Consider the following 23,298-nt stretch of genomic DNA (forward strand, 5'->3'; position numbering starts at 1 on the left):
AACAACAAATTAAATTATTGACCCCGATCAAACATTACAGGGTGGCTCAAAGTGTTGCCATGGGCATTGTATAATCTGAAAGGAGAAACATCCAGGAGTAGACTGTTTAAAGGGGGTGGCCAGTTACATCTTCCAAATAAATCTACAATGTCTGAGGATCTTTGTACATGGGGAAAAGTGGAGTTAGACCCACAACACTTGCCTAAGCCTGGTGGGATACTTGCCCATGGGTAATACCTTTTGGGTATTGATAGAGGGGCAGGAAGACTAGCTTGTGTAGACAGAGGGAAGTTAATGAAAAGAGAATGAGTTGTTAAAGTTTGTAAATCGATAATATATGATTTCTTCTCAGAACCATGCAAATTTATTATGAATGGATGCTGCTGTGGATGATTATCAGTTGGCAGCTGCTGTACCTAATCTCACAAAAAAGGCCACTGCGATCATTAATTTGATGATATACCCTATTGTTAGAATATTCGTATTAATGATGGTTATTTTCATTGTAGTTTTAATTTTCTGGTGTATGTAATATGGTCTTATTTACATTCTCACATGGCTATCACTGATTTGCATCTGTATGTGCAATTGTAACATACGCTGTCAAAGGTGGATTTATAGGATGGGCTGAAGGGCTAATATTGAATGAGTCCTGTGAACATTACCATACATGCCACAGACAGCACAATCAAAACTTTTCTGTCCTCGCGAGCAATTTGTCTTCTATATCTACTTTACTGTGCTGGCTGTTTGTTACACTGTAAGAGAAAGAGAGCTTTGTTCCAAGAGTTGAACTTCACTTCAGGCTGGGATCATGAATGATGCAGAGAATTAACTTGAGACCAGACCAGCCATCGATTGAGGAGTCTCCAGTGGGCAGAAGGACGTGAGACTTGTTGCTTTTTCTTCTTTCTTTTCCATTTACTATTATTACTATTATCATTATTACTTAACAAACATTCATATTTACGCAAACTGTTGTTGTCAAGTCTTCTCTTAACTATGTTGAACTGAATCCAAAAAGAACTGTTTGGGTACACATTGTGATCCAAAACAGCTTCCAAAATCCTTAAATTAATATATTTGAAATGTCCAAATGAATACTGGAATTGAAATTGATTAATATAAGTTACTATCATAGCCATTCCACCTTAATTATAGAACCATAGAGACAACAGCATGGAAACAGACCCTTCAGTCCAACAAGTCCACGCCAACCATAGTCACAAACGATAAGACCACAAGACGTAGGAACAGACATTAGACCATTCAACCCATCGAGTCTACTGTGCCATTCTCCCCCTTTCACCCCATAACCCTTGATACTCAAACACCTATCTTTCTGAGTCTTAAATATCCTCAATGATCTGGTCTCCACAGCCTTCTGTGGCAATGAATTCTGTAAATTTACCAGTCTCTGCCTGAAGAAGTTTCTCCTTATGTTCATTCCAAATCCCTTTACTCTAAGGCTATGCCCTCAGGTCCAAGTCTCTCCTACCAATGGAAACATCTTTCCAACATCTACCCTGTCCAGGCCATTCAGTATTCTATATGTTTCAATTAAATCCCCCGTTATCCCCCCTTATCCCAGAGTCCACAAACATTCCTCATATGTTAAACTTTTCGTTCCTGAGACCATTCTTGTGAACCTCCACTGCACAAGCACCAGAGCCAGGACATCCTTCCTGATATATGGGGCCCAAAATTGCGCGCCATACTCCAAATGTGGTCTAAACTAGACTCATCTACCTGTAGTAGGTCCATATCCCTCCAAACATTTTTTATTCACATACTTATTCTAAATGTCTTTTCAAAATTATAACTGTACCCATATCTACCACTTCCTCTGGAAGTTCATTCCACACACAAACCACTCTCTGCATAAATAAAGTTGCCCCTCACATCTTTTTTAAATTGCTCAGGAGGCTTGAAAATCTCACAGTAATGCAGTGAGTGGTTGGCTTTTTCACCCTCTACAGCTCACTTCAGCCTGTGTAAAGTAGAAAAACAGAAGTTGCTCAAAAATCTCAGCAGATCTGACGGCACCTATGGGGAAAAATCGGAGTTAACATTTCGGGTCCAGTTATTCTTTTGCAGAACATGCATTAGCATGAAATAAAATTGTAGTTTATTTTATTTTACATGAAAAAATACTCTTGTGATATTATTGCAAATTTTCAATGTTTCCTACTTCAGAGATGACATCTCAGATGGAAGATATCTCATAACTTGTAATATGACTCAAATAGTTTAATACTGTGCTCCTACAACTGATATTTTTGTACATAATATGCACAGAGTCACAGAGATGTACAATACAGAAACAGACCCTTTGGTCCATGCCAACCAGATATCCCAACCTAATCGAGTCCTACTTTCCAGCACCCGGCCCAGATCCCTCCAAACCCTTCCTATTCATATATCCATTCAGATGCCTTTTAAATCCTCCAACCATGGCAACATGCTTGTAAATCTTTTCTGAACCCTTTCAAGTTTCACAACATCTTTTTGACAGGAAGGAGACCAGAATTGCATACAATATTCCAAAAGTGGCCTAACAAACATCCTGTGCAGACACAGCATGACCTCCCAACTCCTATACTCAATACGCTGACCAATAAAGGAAAGCATACCAAACACCTTCTTCACTATCCTATCTACCTGTGACTTTACTTTCAAGGAGCTATGAGCCTGCACTTCAAAGTCACTTTGTTCAGCAACACTTCCTAGAACCTTACCATGAAGTGTATAAGTCCTGCTAAGATTTACTTTCCCAAAATGCAACACTTGCATTTATCTAAATTAACCTCCATCTGCCACTCCTCAGCCCATTGGCCTATCTGATCAAGATCCTGCTGTAATCTGAGGCAAACGTCTTCACTGTCCACTACACCTCTAATTTTGGTGTCATCTGCAAACTTAGTAACTATATCTCCTACATTCACAAACAAATCATTTATATAAATGATGAAAAGTTGTGGACCCAGCACCGATCCTTATGACACTCCACTGGTCGCAGGCCTCCAGTCTGAAAAACAACCCTCCACCACTACCCTCTGTCATCTACCTTTGAGGCAGTTCTGTATCCAAATGGCAAGTTCTCCCTGTATTCCATGAGATCTAACCTTGCTAACCAGTCTCCCATGGGAACCTTGTCAAATTCCATACTGAAATCCATATAGATCACATCCACAGCTCTGTCCTCATCAATCCCCTTTGTTACTTTCTCAACAAATCTCAATCAAGTTCATGAGACATGATTTCCCATGCACCATTCCATGTTGACTATCCCTAATCAGTCCTTACCTTTCCAAATACGTGTAAATCCTGTCCCTCAGGATTCCCTCCAACAACTTGCCCACCACTGACGTCAGGCTCACCACTCTGGCTTGTCCTTACCACCTTTTTTAAATAGGGTTACCACATTAGCCAACCTCCAGTCTTCCGGCACCTCACCTGTGACTATCGATGATACAAATATCTCAGCAAGGAGCCCAGCAATCACTTCCCTAGCTTCCCACAGAGTTCTAAGGTACACCTGATCAGGTCCTGGGGATTTATCCACCTTTATGTGTTTCAAGACATCCAGCACTTCCTCCTCTATAATATGGGTATTTTTCAAGATGTTACCATCTATTTCCCTGCATTTTATATTTTCCATGTCCTTCTCCACAGTAAACACTGATGCAAAATACTCATTTAGTATCTCCCCCATCTCCTGCAGCTTCACACAAAGGCCGCTTTGCTGATCTTTGAGGGATCCTATTCTCTCCCTAGTTACCCTTTTGTCCTTAATGTATTTGTAAAAACCCTTTGGATTCTCCTTAACCCTGTTTGCCAAAGCAATGTCACGTCCCCTTTTTGCCCTCCTGATTTCCCTCTTAAGCATACTCGTATTGCCTTTATTCTCTACTAAGGATTCACTCGATCCATCCTGGCTAGGCCTGACATACGCTTCCTTCTTTTTCTTAACCCAAACACTCAATTTCTCTGGTCATCTAGCATTCCCTCCACCTACCAGCCTTTCCTTTCAGCCTAACAGAAATTACTGTCTCTGAACTCTCGTAATCTCATTTCTGAAGGCTTCCCATTTTCCAGCCATCCCTTTACCTGCGAACATCTGCCCCAATCAGCTTTTGAAAGTTCTTGCTTCATACCGTCAAAATTAGCCTTCCTCCAATTTCCCAAGAGTAGGTCAAGTTTTGCACCTTCTTTAGTAGGTACATCCACATACTGAATCAGAAAATTTTCTTCTACACACTTAACAAATTCCACTCCCTCTAAACCCTTAATACTGTGGTCATCCCAGTCCATGTTTGGAAAGTTAAAATCCCCTCCCATAACCACCTTATTATTCTTACAGATAAATGATATCTCCCTTTCGCGCTATTATGGAGTCTATAGTACAATCCTAATAAGGTGATCATAATTTGCAAGATCAGTAATCATTGTGATACAGTGGATCAGATTAAATTGCATTCTTTGACATAATTTATTGGCTTGCAGCTTTGGAATAGTTATGTACAAATTTGTAAAGCTTTCACATGAACAGAATGATGAATATAGCACGAAAGTTTAGGAAATACTGCAATGTAAGTACAAGGGAATCTATTGCATGGAAATATGTTTCATTTATCTCAGTAAATCTAGATCTGTCATTCCCATTGCTGAAGCCTTTTTGAACTATTCATGAAACTCTATAAATAGTCCGTTTTTGATGCCCCCAAACTTTGCATTTCCAGACAACTGTCTAGTTTGCCTTGTCGTTGAACAGGTTGCCAAAAACTTCAGGAACCTTTTTTCGGAATCTGTGGTTTAGACTAACATGTATACTGCTTGTTAAGTTGCCACTTTTTTCCAGCTTCTTGAAGATTGTCTGGTTCCTAAGCATGTGGGCAACTGCTAAATGTGTTGCAAACCATTAATGTCCAAAGCATTTAACGGGCTGGGCAGATTTAGACAAATAAAACCAAAAAGATTGTAAAAGTTCGTTGTTCACATACTGCTAAATAATACATAAAAGTGTGAATCAAGTCACTTTAATTTCAAACAGACAACCCAAGAATTGATCATTTTAAGATGTCAGAAAGCCTGAAGATTAAAAAAGTTTGTTTTTTTTTTAGTCAGGAGATGGGTTTATGTGATTGATAAGGATGTGGATTTTATGGGCATTTTAAGTAGGTTTAAGTGCATTTTTATTTTTACTCTAGCAGGTCCCATTAAAATCCATTCAGTGAACTTCACTTTATTGCATTCCAAACAAACACAGATGTATAAAAATGAAATATATGCCAGAACTTTTATTTAGAAATTAGCAGTAAGAATGTTTTTGAAGAGTTAGAACTTGATACCTTTTCATCAATGTAATTTACTTCCATTCTAAATAAAAGGGCAAACTGTTAAATTATTGCCCCAGTCAATCGCTGAATTGCATTCTCAGTCTGAAATGACCACTTTTGAAAACTGCCAGTTCTTTATATGAGGGTGTTATTCATTTAAGAAAAGCTAAATGAAAAAGATGAAAATAATTTCCTCTGCATGACATTTATGAAAAAGAAATGTGCATACACAAAAAGGAATTCAATGTGGGAAGGAAGTGGTCATTTTTTTTGTACCCACTTCATAGCACAACTTTGAGAAATGACCCAACAGAGAAAAGTGCTCTTCGCGTTTTGAATGTTGAGCTGTTTGCTGCATTATATGGACTTGACAAGCAAAAATCTGAGTTACAGTTCATCCAAAAGGAGTTGTCTATTAAAAAAAATGATAGGTAGCTGGTATTGATTGATACAGCAGGAACAGGAAAGCAGAAAAATAGAAATAGTACTATTCATAAAATAAATAGCATCAGTAATGTAAGTATGCAGGAAGAACAAGATGAGCATTAGGTTCAGAAAGCATTCTGTAAAAGTCACCATAGTCCTACCTGAACATTGGGTTGCTCTGTCATTAGAGAGAGAGAATTGGTGGTGGTTTAACCTAAGGGCCATCACACCTCAGACGAGGCGACAAGTTGAGAAGATAAGTACAGAATTAATGTTTTGAGTCACGTGACCTTTTTATCAGAACTGAAAACAGCTTGGAAGAGGTGGTATTTATGCTGATGACCTGATAGGGAGAGGGTTAGGGAATGTGATGAGAGAACAGGGAAACAAAGCCCAGAGATGGAGTATGCGAGAGAGAGAAAAACAAGAGAAAGGATAGGCAAACATATAGAAATGTGATGATAAGCCCAGAGAGATAAATGCCTGGTAGGATACTAACGAGGAGTATGAAAATGGGTGGACTTTGCAAGGAACAACCCATAAAAAGCAGGACCCAGGGTGTGGGGGAGAGTAACGGAAATTGAAAAGGATGATTATGGATCTGGAATTGTTAAACTCAATATTGAGTCCTGAAGGCAGTAAGCTGCCCAGTCAGAAGATGAGGCGTTGTTCCCCAAGCTCGCATTGAGCCACACTGGAGCACTGCAACAGGCCTGAGACAGAAACGTTGGCATGGGAACATGGTGGTGTGTTGAAGTGACAGACAACTGGAAGCTTGTGGCCATTTTTACAGATCAAGTATTCAACAAAGCAGCCACCCAGTCTGTGTTTTGTCAACTCAACATACAGGAGACGACCTTGTCAGCAGTGAATACAATAAACTAGATTGACTGGCAGAAATTCAGGTAAATTACTGCATCACGTGGAAGGTGTGCTTGAAGCCTTGGATAATGAGGAGGGAGGAAGTGAATTGGCAAGTATTGCACCTTCTGTGATTGCAGCTGTTCACAACAAGTAAGATACTGACCATGCCCAACTAGCTTGCAAAACACATAAAACACAATTCCATATTAGATGGGATTTCATGATTAGCCAATGTCCAAATAATCCTGAGGGTGTGAATATTTACACTGACAACCAATTTAGAATTGTCAGTCAGACTTGCAGTATGGCATGCTTGCAAGAACTGGAAGCTAATATGGGATATTACTAGACAGTCTTTTTCTTCATGGACAAAAGATATGAGCACAAACTGCGCTTGTTTCAATTTAACAAACAAGTGAAAACAATTTCTGGTTAATTTAACAGGGCAAAGACTTGACCAATCAATTTTAAACCAGTCTGGTTTAAAATTTAAACAAAACTTGGCAGTTAATTATCAGTCATCAGTAAACACTGCATTCTCCATACAAACACCTCTCCCTGTAAATGACCATTAGCCAATGAATCAGCACTCTCCTCTCGTACAGTTTGATGATATTTTCCCTTTACTTTGGTATCTTTTACAAATTGTCCTGTGAGTGCAAGACAAAAAGCTTCAACAAAATGTGATTATGTTCAGCAAGGACTGGTTGGAGCGGGGTCTGTTTCCATGTTTCATGACTCTATGACTTTGACTTTTTTAGCAATACTCAAGTTATGAACTACTAAATTACTGTATGATTTACCAGTTTAGATTATCACCAAGGAATCTGTGAGACAATTATGCTTTTTAAAGTCTATTATGTCTAACATCTCTTTATTAGTACTGTTGTCTGAAACATTTAACCATTCATTTCAATTAATATAAAAGCAGGTTATTTCACTTTTGGGCTGACATCTCCACCGAGAATAAGCTCTGCAACTGGCTACACCATGAACTGGTACAGATTTGAATGCTACAAAAACAGCATTATTTATGCTGTGAGGATATTTGAGTTGTTCAATGCTTATTGGATAAGTTATCTTGTTGGGTTCCAAAGAGTCTGGGCTGAAGCAGAATTCACACCACTAAATTAGAACTGTCAGGATCATTTCAGTGATTGGTACATCATGTCTACACCACGCTTAAATAATAAAAGACATATTATAAAAAAGGAATGTAAATAATTCTTTTGGGCCACTCTCAAAAATACATCTATTCACTCGTAGCGACAATTGAAAAATAAATTCAGAGTCACGAATATATTTACTGATTAAGAGTGTAAGTAAGATGGGATAAAATATAAAATTGTTTCCTAATATGCATCTCAGAGGAGTATCTTGTCTAGCACCTGGTCATCCATTTTTCAAAAGCTATTGCAAAGACTTGTTTGCTTCACATATGTATAAGTTGAAGCAAAAATAAAATTATAAACTCATGTCAGAAATTTAATTCATTATTGCAGATGCTGTGGGCTATTGGCAATGTCAAAACACTGAAAACAGCTTTATTTGGTGGCACGGAAGGAAGATTTTTACTGCTATACTACTACTTAGATTAAGATCTATACACCGTGTTTTTTCTTACCAGTACCATCAGATCTGATCACTTAAACTTAAGCCAACCATTTCTTCTTTTCCCATTCCCTTGCCAATCTTGCAGTTGACACTTATGGTGTGTCAGTGCTGATAAAAAGATAGAAAACAGAAGTTTAATGCCAATTCTTCGAGGCGAGAGATTGATGCTTGCACTCTGCTGTTTTCACGAATGTTATAATGCCTGTACAATAAATCTAGCTTTGCACCTGAACACAAAATCTCAATCTGTTTATCATTCTTCCTGTGAGAAGTGGTGGAATTTTTAATGGTAGATAAAAAGCAAGGTATGCAAGAGTATAACAAATATATTTTACTTTCTCTTAGCTTTTAGAACAGGTCAATATGTATTGTCACTTATTGCTCAGTTTCTTGTTCTTGTAAACATGGTAATTGCATTTTTCTTTGGTAGAATATGTCTACAGAGATTTATTTTATCCAATGCTAGATGTACTCATATAGACAAATATCAAGTTTTTCTTTTGATGCAATATAAGTTAAATTATTTGCAAACTCCAATAGGATATTTTTATGCCTCAGGCACTGATGTATCATTAGAAAGCAGGGCATTTATTGTACAAACTCCATTATTCAACAAAACGAATAAGTTTCCCTGCTGGACAACAAATATCTCGGGATATTTGAGAGTTCTGCTCTCATGTGAAACAATCATCTGGACACAGAAATTATACAAGGACAGTATTAAATAGCAAAAGAAACATTAGGAACAGAGACAGATAAAATGGCTTGGATTTTCTTTTACAGTGAAAAGTGTCATTTTGTGTGCTATACAGGAGCAGCATACCATGCCAAGTGCATCAGGGTAGCAGAATAGAGTGCAGAATATAGTGTTACACCCACAGAGAAGGTACAGAGTGAGAGAGAGAGAAAGATCAGAATTGACATTTCAGACGTTCGTTCAAGAGTCTGATAACAACGGGGAAGAAGCTGTTCTTAAATTTATTCATACATATATACAACTTCTATAACTTCTGCACGACAGAAGAGAGTATAAGCAGTGGTAGGAGGTGTCTTTGATTATGTTGTTTGCTTTCCCGAGGCAGGGGGAAGTACAAGTGGAGTCAGTGAATGGAAGGTTGGTTTGCGTGATGGACTGAGCTGTGCTCACAACTCTGTAGTTCCTTGCAGTCTTGGGAAGAGCAGTTGCCAAGACATGCTATGATGCATCCGGAGAGATTGTTTTCTATGGTGCATTTATAAAAGTTGGTAAGAGTCCTTGTGGACATGCCGAATGTACTTAGCCTCCTGTGAAAATAGAGCAGCTGTTGTGTTTTCTTCACTATTAAGTTGACATGGGTGGACTAGGTCAGATTGTTTGTGATCATCACCCTCAGGAACATGACACTCTTGACCATCTCCAATTCAGCACTATTGATGCAGACAGAAGCGTGCCCTCCACTCAGCTACCTGAAGTCAATGACCAGCTCCTTTGTTTTGCTGATGTTGATGGAGAGATTGCTGTATTTATTCCATGCCATGAAGCATTCAAATCTCTTTCCTGAATTCTGTCTCATTGTTGTTTGAGAGCCAACCTACAATGGTGATGTCGTCAGAAACTTGAAAATGGAATTGGGGTGGAATTTGGCCACACAGTCATGAGTATGTAAGGAGTTTATTAGAGGTCTAGATAGGCAGCCTTGTGGGGCACCGATGTTAAGGATTATGGTGGGGGAGGTGTTGTTGCCTATTCTTACTGATTGCAGGCTATGGGTTAGGAAGTCGAGCATGCAGTTACAGAGACCAGGTCTTGGAGTTTAGAGATGAATTTGTTTGGAATTATGGTGTTAAAAGCTAAACTGTAGTCAATAAGTAGAAACCTGATGTAGGCATCCTTGTTATACAGATGTTGCATGGATGAGTGTAGGCCCAAAAAGATGGCATCTGCTATTAACCTGCCATTAATCTGCACAACCAGGCAAATTGCAAAGGATGAAGATAATTTGGTAGACAGGTAGATATGAGCTATGACTAACCTGTCAAAGCACTTCATGATTATGGAAGTCAGAGCCACCAAGCGGTAGTCATTGAGGCACACTGCATGATTTTCCTTTGGTCCCAGGAGAGGACTCAGATCAATTAATAGCTCATTGGCAGCCAACATAAAAACAAAATCAGTGATTTGAGGCACCGGACCAGATGTCATTGCAGGAAGTAGCACTTCTATCAACTGCACTAGAGATGACAATACTGTCCTTCTTCACCCTTCTTCATTACATGTCATCATAGGAGGTGATCAGAAATACAGGAAAGGCAGCTTTTTCTCCATTGAAGTGGTTGTGTTGCCATTGATATTTCAGGAGAAGAAGTATTGAGGCCAGAGGTCTATAAGGCAATGAGGTTTATTTTAGCAACGTTATTTCAAGTTTGTCAATAGTTCATCATAGCAGAAAATGTGTTGCTAGAAAAGCGCAGCAGGTCAGGCAGCATCCAAGGAACAGGAGAATCGACGTTTCGGGCATAAGCCCTTCTTCAGGAATTCCTTAGATGCTGCCTGACCTGCTGTGCTTTTCCAGCAACACATTTTCAGCTCTGATCTCCAGCACCTGCAGTCCTCACTTTCTCCTCGAAGTTCATCATAGCAGACAGGAAAATGGAAGTAATACCACAACCAAATCAAAAGAAGCGAAATACTACAGTTGCTTGAGATATTAAACAGGGAGTCCTAAAAAAAAGCTCAGCAAGTCTGTCAGCATCTGTGCAAATTAAAACAAGAGTGTCGTCAATCTGACAACCTTATTTGAAATTTTACCGACATTGGATTTTAATTTCAAGATTACCAGACTTTGTACAGCTGTAACATAACTTGCCAACATTTTTTGATGCCCTGTCCGACAAAGGCAAGCATGCTGTATATCTTCTTGACTATCTGTGTTGCCACTAACAGGGATCTGTGGACTTGTTTGCCCAGATCCCCCTATATGTCAATGCTCCTGAGGGTTCTGCCATTTATTGTATAATTTGCACCTGAATTTGATCTTTCAAAATACATTACCTCACATTTGTCTAGATTAAACTCCATCTGCCATTTTTCTGCCCAAATCTGCAATCACATTGTGTCCTTTGACAATCCTCCTCACTGTCTGCAAATCCATCAAATCTGGTGTCATCCACAAACTTACTCATCAGACCACTTATATTTTCCTCCTGATCATTTATTATACATTACAAACAACAAATGTCCCAACACTGATGCCTGCAGAACACTACTAGTTACTGATCTCCATTCCAAAAATCAATCTTGCACTGCTACTCTGTTTTCTTTGACCAAGCCAGTTTTGTATCCATCTAGCCAGCTCACTCCGGATCCCATGAAACTTTACCTTCTACACCAGCCTGCCAATATGAACCTCATCAAATACCTTACTAAAGTCCATGTAGACAACATCCAAAGCCCTTCCCTCATTAATTATTCTCATCATCTCCTCAAAAAGCTCAATCAAATTGGTGAGATATGACCTTCCCCACATAAATCTATGCTGCCTATTACAAACAAGTCCATTCGCTTCCAAATGTGAATAAATCCTGTCTCTCAGTATCTTCTCCAACAGCTTCCCACCATTGATGCCAGGCTCACCGGCCTATAATTATTTGGAGTATCGCTGTTTCTCTTCTTAAACAATGGAACAACATTGGCCATTTGTCAGTCCTCTGAAATCTCCACTGAGGTCAAAGATGACTCAAAGATGTCTGTTAAGGCCCCAGCTATTTCGTCCCTTGTCGCACATAGAGCCCATCTAGCCTAGGGGGCTTGACTACCTTAATGTATTTTAACACTTTCTCTTTTGTTATGTTGACTTGCCTGACAGTACTCAAACATCTTTCTTTAACCTCAACATTCATACACCCCTCTCTTTGGTGAATACCGATGTAAAGAACACATTAAGGATCTCACCCATTTCCTCTAGCTCTACACATAACCTCCCTTCTTTATCCTTGAGTGAGCCTACTCTTTCCCTAGCTACCTTCTTTTTCCTAATATATGTAAAAATGCCTTAGCATTCTCCTTAACCCTGCTGGCAAAGGCATTTCATAGCTCCTTTTTGCCCTCTTAGCTCCCTATTTGAGCTCCTTTCAACTTTATCTATTTTCTTCAAGAACTTCATCTGTTTTTAGTTGCCTAAACCTTAGGTATGCTTCCTTTTTTTATTGAAGCTGATAATTTTCCCTGTCATCCAAGGTATAAGACTCTGGTGCGGCCGCATCTGGAGTATTGTGTGCAGTTTTGGTCGCCATACTATAGGAAGGATGTGGAGGCAATGGAACGCGTGCAGAGGAGGTTTACCAGGATGTTGCCTGGTATGGTAGGAAGATCGTATGAGGAAAGGCTGAGGCACTTGGGGCTGTTTTCATTGGAGAAAAGAAGGTTTAGGGGTGACTTGATAGAGGTGTACAAGATGATTAGGGGTTTAGATAGGGTTGACCATGAGAACCTTTTTCCACGTATGGAGTCAGCTATTACAAGGGGGCATAGCTTTAAATTAAGGGGGGGTAGGTATAGGACAGATGTTAGGGGTAGATTCTTTACTCAGCGAGTCGTGAGTTCATGGAATGCCCTGCCAGTAGCAGTGGTGGACTCTCCCTCTTTATGGGCATTTAAGCGGGCATTGGATAGGCATATGGAGGATAGTGGGCTAGTGTAGGTTAGGTGGGCTTGGATCGGCGCAACATCGAGGGCCAAAGGGCCTGTACTGTGCTGTATTTTTCTATGTTCTATGTTTCTAAATCCTGCCATTCCAGTCCCTCATTTTCACTTGTCATTCACTCTAATCAATTGATCTTTAAAAGACTCTACATATCAGATGTGGATTCACCCTCAAACAGCCACTCCCCCATTCCATGTTCTCCAATTCTTGCCTAATTTGGTTATATTTGGCCTTCCCCAAATTTAACACCTTTATCCAAGTCCGCTCTTAACCTTATCCACAGGTATTCTAAAACCAGAGGCAGATTTTGAAAAGGTGTAGTGTAACAGGGTTGTTGTCATGAGTGGCTTTAACTTCCCTAATATTGATTGTAACCTCCTTTGTTCAAATAGTTTGGATTGACCAGTTTTTGTCAGGTGTGTCCAGGAAGGGTTTCTGATGCAATATGTACATAGGCCAACCAGAGGGGAGGCCATATTGGATTTAGTGTTTGGCAACGAATGAGGCCAGGTGTCAGAACTCGTGTTGGGAGAGCATTTCAGCGATAGTGATCACTTCTCCCTGACCTTTACTATAGTCATGGAGAGGAATAGGAGCAGATGGTATGGGAAAGTATTTGATTGGGGAAGGGGGAATTACAATGCTCTTAGTCAGGAGCTGTAGTGCCTAAATTGGGAACAGATATTCTCAGGGAAATGCACAACAGAAATGTGGAGGTTGTTTAGGAGAGGATTCTGAGAGACAGGATTTATGATTACTTGGAAAACTGTAATTGTATTAGAGATAGTCAGTATGGCTTTGTGAGGGGCAGGTCATGCCTCACAAACCTTATTGAATTCTTTGAGGATGTGACAAAAGATGTTGATGAAGGTAGAGCAGTGTATGTGGTGTACATAGATTTGAGCAAGGTATTTGATAAGGCTCCCCCATAATAGGCTCATTCAGAAAGTAAGGAGGCATGGGGTACATGAAAATCTGGCTGTCTGGATATAGAATTGCCTGTAGAAGACAGAGGGTGGTGGTATTCAGCCTGGAGCTTGGTGACCAATGGTGTTCCACAGGGTTTTGTTCTGGAACCTCCGTGCTTTGTGATTTGCTGATGTACGTTTGTAAGTTTGCCGATGACACAAAGTTTGTGGATAGTGTGGAGGGCTGTTGTAGGTGCAACAAGACATTGACAGGATGCAGAACTAATAAGTGGCAGATGGAGTTCAACCTAGAAAGTGTGAAGTCATTCACTTTGGAAGGTCAAATTTGAATGCAGAATACAGGATTAAAGGCAGGATTCTTGGCATTGTGGAGGAACAGAAGGATCTTGGGGTCCATGTTCATAGGTCCCTCAAAGTTGCCACCCAATTTGATAGGGTTGTTAAGAAGGCATATGGTGTGTTGGCTTTCATTAGCAGGGGGATTGAATTTAACAGCTATGAGGTTATGCTGCAGCTCTATAGGGTCCTGGTCAGATCTCGCTCGGAATATTGTGTTCAGTTCTGGTCACCTCATTATCAGAAAGATGTGGAAGCTTTAGAGAGGGTGCAGAGGAGACTTACTAGGATGCTGCCTGAACTGGATGGTGTGTCTTGTGAAAAAGGTTGAGGGAGCTGGGACTTTTCTCACTGGAGCGAAGAAGTATTAGAAGTGACTTGATAGAGGTGTACAAGATGTTGAGAGGCTTAGATAGAATGGATAGCCAGAAACTTTTTCCCATGGTGGAAATGTCTATCACAAGGGAGCTTAGCTTTAAGGTAATTGAGGAAGGTTTAGGGGAGACGTCAGAGTTGGGTTCTTTACACACAGAGTGGTAGGTGTGTGGAATGCACTGCCAGCGATGGTAGTAAAGTCAGATACTTTAGGGACATTCAAGTAACTCTTGGTTAGGCACTTGGAAGACGTACAATGAAGGGTATGTAGATTAGTCTGATCTTAGAGTAGGATAAAAGGCCGGCACAATATCAAGGGCTGAAAGGCCTTTACAGTGTTGCACCATTCTATGTTCTATGTACCACACTTAATAAGATTGTCTATTTAATAAGAGCTTAAGGTGTTTGGGGTTGTATATTCACATGGATAAAGGATTGGATAACTGGTAGACAGCTGAGTTGGAGTAAGCGGGCATTTTCAGGGTCACAACCTACAAGTAATAGAGTGTCAGAGGAATTGGTGCTGAGGTCACAGGGATTTATCATATATATTAATGACGTGGATGAGGAAAATGAATATGCTATAATCCAGCTTGTAGATGACGCAAAGATAAGTGGAAAGTGGTGAGGATGACACAAAGAACCTGCAGAAGGATATAGACATAGGATGGGAAAAACTTGGCAGTGGGAAAGTTATGCATGTTGACCATAAAGGAGCTGAATTTTATTTAAATGGAGAAAGACTGCAGAAAGTTTCAAAAGAGGGATTTGGGAGTCCTCTTGCATGAATCACAGCAAGTTATTATACAAATTCAGCAGGTTAATCGGGAAGGCAAATGGAATGGAGAGTGAAAATAGGGACTTTTTGCTAAAAAATATACGAGGCACTTGTCAAACCACAGCTGAAAATGTGTTGCTGGAAAAGCGCAGCAGGTCAGGCAGCATCCAAGGAGCAGGGGAATCGATGTTTCGGGCATAAGCCCTTCTTCAGGAATGAGACTGGTGTGCCAAGCAGACTAAGATAAAAGGTAGGGAGGAGGGACTTGGGGGAGGGGCGTTGGGAATGCGATAGGTGGAAGGAGGTTAAGGTGAGGGTGATAGGCCGGAGAGGGGGTGGGGGCGGAGAGGTCAGGAAGAAGATTGCAGGTCAAGAAGGCGGTGCTGAGTCCGAGGGTTGGGACTGAGATAAGGTGGGGGGGTGGGGAAATGAGGAAGCTGGAGAAATCATCCCTTGTGGTTGGAGGGTTCCTAAGTGGAAGATGAGGCGCTCTTCCTCCAAGCGTCATGTTGCCATGGTCTGGCAATGGAGGAGGCCAAGGACCTGCATGTCGTTGGTGGAATGGGAAGGGGAGTTAAAGTGTTCAGCCACGGAGCGGTTGGGTTGGTTGGTGGGGGTGTCCCAGAGTTGTTCTCTGAAACGTTCTGAAAGTAGGCGGCCTGTCTCTCCAATGTATAGGAGGCCACATCGTGTGCAGCGGATGCAGTAAATGATGTGTGTGGAGGTGCAGGTGAATTTGTGATGGACATGGAAGGATCCCTTGGGGCTTTTGAGGGAAGTAAGGGGGGAGGTGTGGGCACAAGTTTTGCATTTCTTGCGGTTGCAGGGGACGGTGCCAGGAGTGGAGGTTGGGTTGGTGGGGGGTGTGGACCTGATGAGGGAGCCGCAGAGGGAGTGGTCTTTCTGGAACGCTGATAGGGGAGGGGAGTGAAATATATCGTTGGTGGTGGGGTCTGTTTGGAGGTGGTGGAAATGACGGAGGATGATACGATGTATCTGGAGGTTGGTGGGGTGGTAGGTGAGGACCAGTGGAGTTCTGCCCTGGTGGCGATTGGAGGGGCAGGGTTCAAGGGCGGAGGAGTGGGAAGTGGAGGAGATATGGTGGACAGCATCATCAACCATGCCTGAGGGGAAATTGCGGTCTTTGAAGAAGGAGGCCATCTGGGTTGTTCGGTTTTGGAACTGGTCCTCCTGGGAGCAGATGCGGTGGAGGCGAAGGAATTGGGAATATGGGATGGCGATTTTACAGGGGGCAGGGTGGGAGGAGGTGTAATCTAGGTAGCTGTGAGAGTCGGTCGGTTTACAGTAAATGTCCGTGTTGAGTTGGTCGCCCGAGATAGAAATGGAAAGGTCTAGGAAGGGGAGGGAGGAGTCTGAGACAGTCCAGGTAAATTTGAGGTCGGGGTGGAATGTGTTAGTAAAGTGGATGAACTGTTCAACCTCCTCGTGGGAGCACGAGGTAGCGCCGATACAGTCATCGATGTGGCGGAGGAAAAGGGGGGGTGTGGTGCCAGTGTAGCTCCGGAAGATGGACTGTTCCACATATCCGACGAAGGCTTGTCAAACCACACCTGGAATACTTTGAATATCTTCGGATCATGGCCAACTGTCTGTTCAGGGGTTCAAGGCAAGGTATACATACTGGGGGCATACCAGCAGGCTGAGACAGCAAGGTATTAACACTCGTGGGCAGCCTTGACTGGGGCCAATCCTGTGCAGTGCTTGTATTTGATGCAACTGTAGATTGCTGGTTGCCAGTGTGCCCAGCTAGACACGTCTATCCTTGCAGGACACCCAATCAGTACGTTGAAGGATGCCTGATTGTTGGTGACACCTCCTTGAAAGTCAAGTGCCAATGTCCACAGTGGAAGGAAGTGTGGCTGGAGCTCATGGATCATGCCCTGGTCTGCAGTTTGTGCATGGCCAAGATGAAAGTCATTCAGACAAGGCAGTGATTTGTATGCATCAAACATCTACTGTGGTTTCCATGTTCAGTTTTCTCAATGGTTTGTTTGGTGAGTTTCATTGATCAAGATTGCAATTGGATATTAATAAGGCAAACGGAGTTGTTAACAAGGTGTTTAATAATTGTTAAATGTCAATTGGGAACTTACTGCTGTCAAGTAAGAATCTTGTCACGCTGCTTGAAAAGAGCATGAAGAAAGGTTAGTGAGATGATCAAATTGAGATGACCTTTGCTGAACATCTCATCCAGTCCTGCCACATGGCTATAGCCCACATCACTCCAAGCCTGATAAGATTCTACCCGATGTGATTACCTTTCATTCTGCAAAATTGTGGAAACTTTGGCCCAGTTTTCCCAATCTCTTTTCATAGGACAGTCTCACCATCCTGGTAACAAGTCTGGTAAACCGTTGTTGCACTCTGTCAGTGGTACTAATATCTTTCCTGAAGAGAAGAGACCAAAACAGCACACATCCCAGGTGCAGTCTAACCAAGCTTCTATATTGCAGTAGTGTTCTTACCTCTGAGCCAAGAGTCCCAGGTTTAAGTCCCATTTGCTCCAAAGGTGTACAATAACAGTCTGAGAAGGTTGATGAGAAAATATCTGTATAATTGAAACAAAACCTTACTCCTCCACTACTCAACATTCCTATAGCCTCTCTAATAGTTTGCTGTACCTGTATGTTAGCCTTCTATGACTTATTGACAAGAGCAATCACATCCCTTTTCACATCTACACTTACCAATCTCTCATCATTTCAGAAATACACTACACATCTGTTCTTTCTACCAAAATGGATAACCTAACATTTTTTCACACTGTGTTCCATCTATGTTCTTACCCATTCATTAGGACTGTCCAAATCTCCCAAACATCTTTCTCACTACACACAATTCTGCTTGTCTTTGTATCATCTGCTGATTTGGACTATCACATGAGGTCCCCATGTCCAAATTAATCCAGAATAAGACACAGCAAGTTTGTCATGATCACCCCATCTAAAATGTAATCCAAATTACTTAAAACCAAATGCTTTATTTCGCTAAAACAAGTTGGCTGGTGGCTATGAATGAATAGGAAATTTCCAAGAAACTTGGCATATGTAAAATATAAAAATAGTAAAATGTAAACTCAAAACCACAAATAACTTGATGTCACAAATATCCCCTGACATGTTGATACCTTGTTTCTTTCTGAAAAGAGTGGCAAATGTGAAATTATTTCTAGGATTAAGGCTGTGAAATTCCACTATAACAGAAAGATTGATGGCAATTTAATCAGTTGTCTCTGAGATACTTCCCTGACAGATGGATAGATTTGCATTAACCAGTAAATTCTTACTCTTTTACAGCTTATGAGTCCCAGAGGAATAAACTGAAACTTTAAATTCCCATTAGTACTTTTCTGGTGTGTTGGCTGGGAAATCTCTTGCTTCAGCAGCAATAAACCAAATATGATATCTTACATTCTCCAAGAAAAGGTCTATAGGTAAAATTAGTTATGCAGTAAAACAAATTATTTCCATTAACCCTTTGATGTACATTTGTTCTTGGTACATATTCATAGCTGTTTAGTACCTGTTACTGAATAATCTTTCCTTTGCTATGGAAACTCCTGTAAAGAGTAATGTGCCATTACAGTACTCAGATGATGGCAATAAGACAAATTGCATTCTTTATCTTCCACAGAAAAGGCAGTCAATAGATGTTTCGATGATAAGGTAAAACATTGTAATTCCTCACAAAGGCTGAAGAGACTTTTATTTTAATTATATAATTGAAGCAATGGATAGTTGCTGAAAATGTGTTGCTGGAAAAGCGCAGCAGGTCAGACAGCATCCAAGGAACAGGAGAATCGACGTTTCGGGCATAAGCCCTTCTTCAGGCTTACGCCCGAAACGTCGATTCTCCTGTTCCTTGGATGCTGCCTGACCTGCTGCGCTTTTCCAGCAACACATTTTCAGCTCTGATCTCCAGCATCTGCAGTCCTCACTTTCTCCGCAATGGATAGTTGGCATTGAATAGTTAGCAAGGTACAAAATGAACTATTCATCTATGGTTCATATGTGTCTTTGTGAAAGAATAATGCACTGAATCGGTTAGATTTAAATTCACTTCTATATCTCACTGTTGTAACACCAACAAATGGGGAAGATAAATACAGAGCAAAACAATGCACTGTGAAGAGTAATGATAACCATTGTAGCTGTTTTATTTTACGCAATGAATTCATTAGCAATAAAGGTCAGGTCCTTCCAAACCCAGAATCGTCAACATAGACCATCTGAAACTCACTTCACCATGTATACCTCATTTGGAATGTTACTGCTCATCTCAAAAGAGCAGGAAATAGAATGGCAGGATATGAAGGAAACCTTGTGATTAAAATTACTGTGGCCTCATGCAGCTATCATGGGGTTGGAAAATAACTATATCAGGATTACTTTGACAATATCTCCCGGCCCCATGATCACTAAAACCAAGCAGTCACCTACTAGTTAAATGTGGCTTTACAAGCCATCCTGAATTGGAGATAAACTGCATTTATATTTATACATCATCCCTGGGTCATTCATATTAATGCAGAGACGGTTTTGATTTATTATGTCAAATATGTTTGGAAGTATTCTGAAATAATCTCAATGGTAGTACAATTAGCATTATTTCTATAGCCATATGATAACTGATAAGGGAAAAGCAAGATAAGGAAGATGCACATACAGCTAAAGAGAGAGGACTGCAGGGAGTTTAGAAAACAATTACCAGTTTTCTTTCCAGGATGTCTAGACTTGATCTGAACAGGACCAAAATCATTGTTCTTGCTGGAGTGCTGACTAGAATTTGGTGAGGCAGTTGGATTTAAAATAATATGGAAGGGTAATGAGAAAGGAAAGAAGAAGAGGAAAATGAGGGAAAAAAAAACAAAAAAGAAGCAGAAGTTGTCAGAAAGTTAATAATAGAAAAGTAATTAATTAAAAGGGAGAAATTAAAAAAGTAAGATTGACAAGAGAATTGAAGCTTAAGTTGTGCAAAGCACTCAATATTGTGGGAATTTTAATTGTCTTCTGGTAACGTATGATATAATAGCAATGGGTTTAAATTTCAACTGTATGGGCCATATGATATTCCTGAATATCGTATTTTCATAAAGAGATAGAAAGGAAAGAAGTAATAACAAAGGATTTTGTCATTAGGCCAGATTGTAACATTGTTCTGGAGATTTCATGAACGTAAAACCTTTGTAGTTAAAACTTAGTGTGTGTTATTGTGAAGATATTTTTAAAAAGTGGATATTTGTAGACAAAAGAATTCATAAGAATAAGTGGAAAGTAGCAATGGCTGTTCTGGATTATCCTAAAATATAGAACAATAAAAGATTTTTTTTAATGCACCAATGGCTGGGTACCATTATCAGCATGATTTTATTAAACAAATAAAAATATATTGTATCAATAAGGTTCAAAAAATAAGTGCGATAAATGTCTCAAACAACAGCAGGGGCCCAATTGCGAAACCATGATTACAACATAGTTACATTCAATGTGGAAATGGAAAATGACAACAAAGTCAAAGATAAGGTAGCTGGACTGGGAAAAAGCAAAGTTCAGCGAGATAAGAAAAAGTCTGGTCCAGATTAACTGGACAGAAAAGTTAGCAAGCAGGATAATGGATCAAGTGTAGGTTGAATTGGATAGAATACAAAACAAATAAATTCCTTAAAGACAAGAGAGCCAGTTTCTAAGGATAGAGTTTTGCAGATATTTTGAAGTTATGACCTACAGCAAGCAATCACCTCTATGTGGTTCAGCATTCATGTGACTTCAATTTTTTGGCACCATTCAGATGTATGCCAGTCCACTGAGCATGTCAATGCTTTGGCAGCTTATGCAATATTATTCAATGATATAATTGAGGTAGTGGTATAGGTCTGTGTAGTAATACAATGCTATTGACTTGCTCTACTTATGTCTATAAAGAATGAACACAGTCACAACCTTGCTAGTTTAATCGATGTTCAAAACTAAATTTTAAAAGAGTGATTATTAGCAGAACAACAGCACAGATATCCCTAAGTAGTTGTTTAGTCAGTTAATAATACAAGGCCAAACAATTGAAGCGTGTTGTGTAAGATTCTCTATCATTAATGGATAACAATGCCTTTTTATTAACTTAAATTAGGATCATTGGGCCACAATTTTGATTTAAGTTAAGCAGTTACCCCTAAATGTGTTGAAGCTTGTTGTGCAGAAACCTATAATTTGCCATTTAAAATTACTATAAACTCTTTTTGCCCATCTCTATCTCTCTTTCTTTCTCCCAATCTGGAATAATGAATAATCAGCAGCCTTTTGATGGCTGCTGTTGTGGTGCATCTTTAACTAAATGTGGCTAGGATATATATATACAGTGAGATAGGCAATGATGCAAGGAACTACATGATAAATAACTTGCAATGTGTAGCCGTTATTCAAAATAAGTAAGACAATTAAGTAAGTTTTACAAGAGCTCTTTGCAATTGTTTACGCATTGCATTAACACCAGTTGGTGCATTTGTGTTCAGTAGTATACAAATGAAACACAATAACTGGTATCAATGTTCTGATTCTTGTGCTTTTGACCCAACAAAGTAGTGCAGCCAGAGTGTCTGAAAGTTATGCAAATAAATTGACTTCATTTATCTAATTAGTTTCATTGGTTGGACACAATTTGTTCATTGTATGTATGAATTATTGGCTCCCAGATGTCTTGAATGGATTAAATGACCTATCCTTTTAATACAATCAAGAAAAAGACTCTTGGCTGCAGTGGTAGTGTTCTTACCACTGAATCAGGAGTGGGTTCAAATCCCACTTGCTCCAGAGGTGAGTCATATCATTCTGGAACAGGTTGATACTGAAAATATCTACAATTGGTTGGAAAAAGAAGTCATCCAGAGCATGTATGCTGCATGCATTTTCCCATATAATGCTGCCAAACCAGTGGGCAAGCCACTGTCACCAATTGATGTACCTTGCTGGTTATTTCAAATAAATTGAGACTAACTCAGCTTTCAATCACAAGCAACCTGCTTGATTTGCAGATTTCTAACCATACTTTGCTGTGTTGAATGTTTCTTAAATTAAACCAGCAGCAACTAAAAAGGAGGGAAATGGAATTTTGACATTTATAGCTAAAGGAATAGAGTATAAAGTAGAGAAGGGGTTGCTACAACTGTACATTAGGCATTAGTGAGACCGCACCTGGAGTATTGCATGGAAGTTTGGTCTTCTTACTAGAGAAGGGATGTAACTGTAATGGAGGAGGTTCACTAAATTGATTCCAGGGATGAGGGGTTTATTTTATCAAGAGAGAATGAGCAATTTAAAGCTATACTCTCTGGCATTTAGAAGAATGACAGGAGATCTAATTGAGGTATAGAACACCACCTGCATGTTCCTCTCCAAGTCCCTCACCATCCTGACTTAGAAATATACCACTGTTCCTTCACAATTGTTGGGTTAAAATCTGGGAATTCCCACCCTTTGTGTCTACCTCCCGACATGGACTGCTTTGTTTAAAGAAGGCAGCTCACCAACTGCTCAAGGGCAACAAGGGATGGGGATAAATGTTGACTAGCCAGGGACATCCACGTCCCATGAGAGAATAAAAAAAAAACAAATTGCACCACACCCACAACTGTGCACCCCCTTCATTATCAGTAGCAACAACAAGTGTGTATCAACTATAAGAAGCACTATGGAAATTCACCAAGACTCCTCCCAAACCCACAAGCACCATCATTTAGAGGATGCTGCCAGGGTTGGAGGATGTGAGCAAGATGGAGAGGCTGAATAGGCTGGGGCTGTTTTCCCTGGAGCATTGGAGGCTGAGGGATTACCTTACAGAGGTTTATAAATTCATGAGGGGCATGGATAGGGTAAATAGACAAGATCTTTTCCCTGGGGTAAGCAATCCAGAACTAAGGGGCATAGGTTTAGGGTGAAAGATAT

The 23,298-nt window shown here is 40.2% G+C and overlaps 1 protein-coding gene across 1 annotated transcript in view; it reads right to left on the reverse strand.

Moving 5' to 3' along the window:
* The window catches only part of LOC122548648 (axonemal dynein light intermediate polypeptide 1-like), a 49,471-nt gene extending 39,046 nt beyond the window's left edge, over window positions 1–10,425 (reverse strand). The window contains exon 1 of the mRNA XM_087976633.1: window positions 10,256–10,425. Coding sequence (XP_087832759.1) covers window positions 10,256–10,425 — 170 coding nt within the window. The remainder of the gene's footprint in view (window positions 1–10,255) is intronic.
* Between the last annotated feature and the right edge of the window lie 12,873 nt (window positions 10,426–23,298).

Source organism: Chiloscyllium plagiosum, unplaced genomic scaffold (assembly GCF_037043375.1).
Source record: "Chiloscyllium plagiosum isolate Xiang-an unplaced genomic scaffold, Cpla_swu_hap1 HiC_scaffold_3, whole genome shotgun sequence".
NCBI lineage: Eukaryota > Metazoa > Chordata > Chondrichthyes > Orectolobiformes > Hemiscylliidae > Chiloscyllium > Chiloscyllium plagiosum.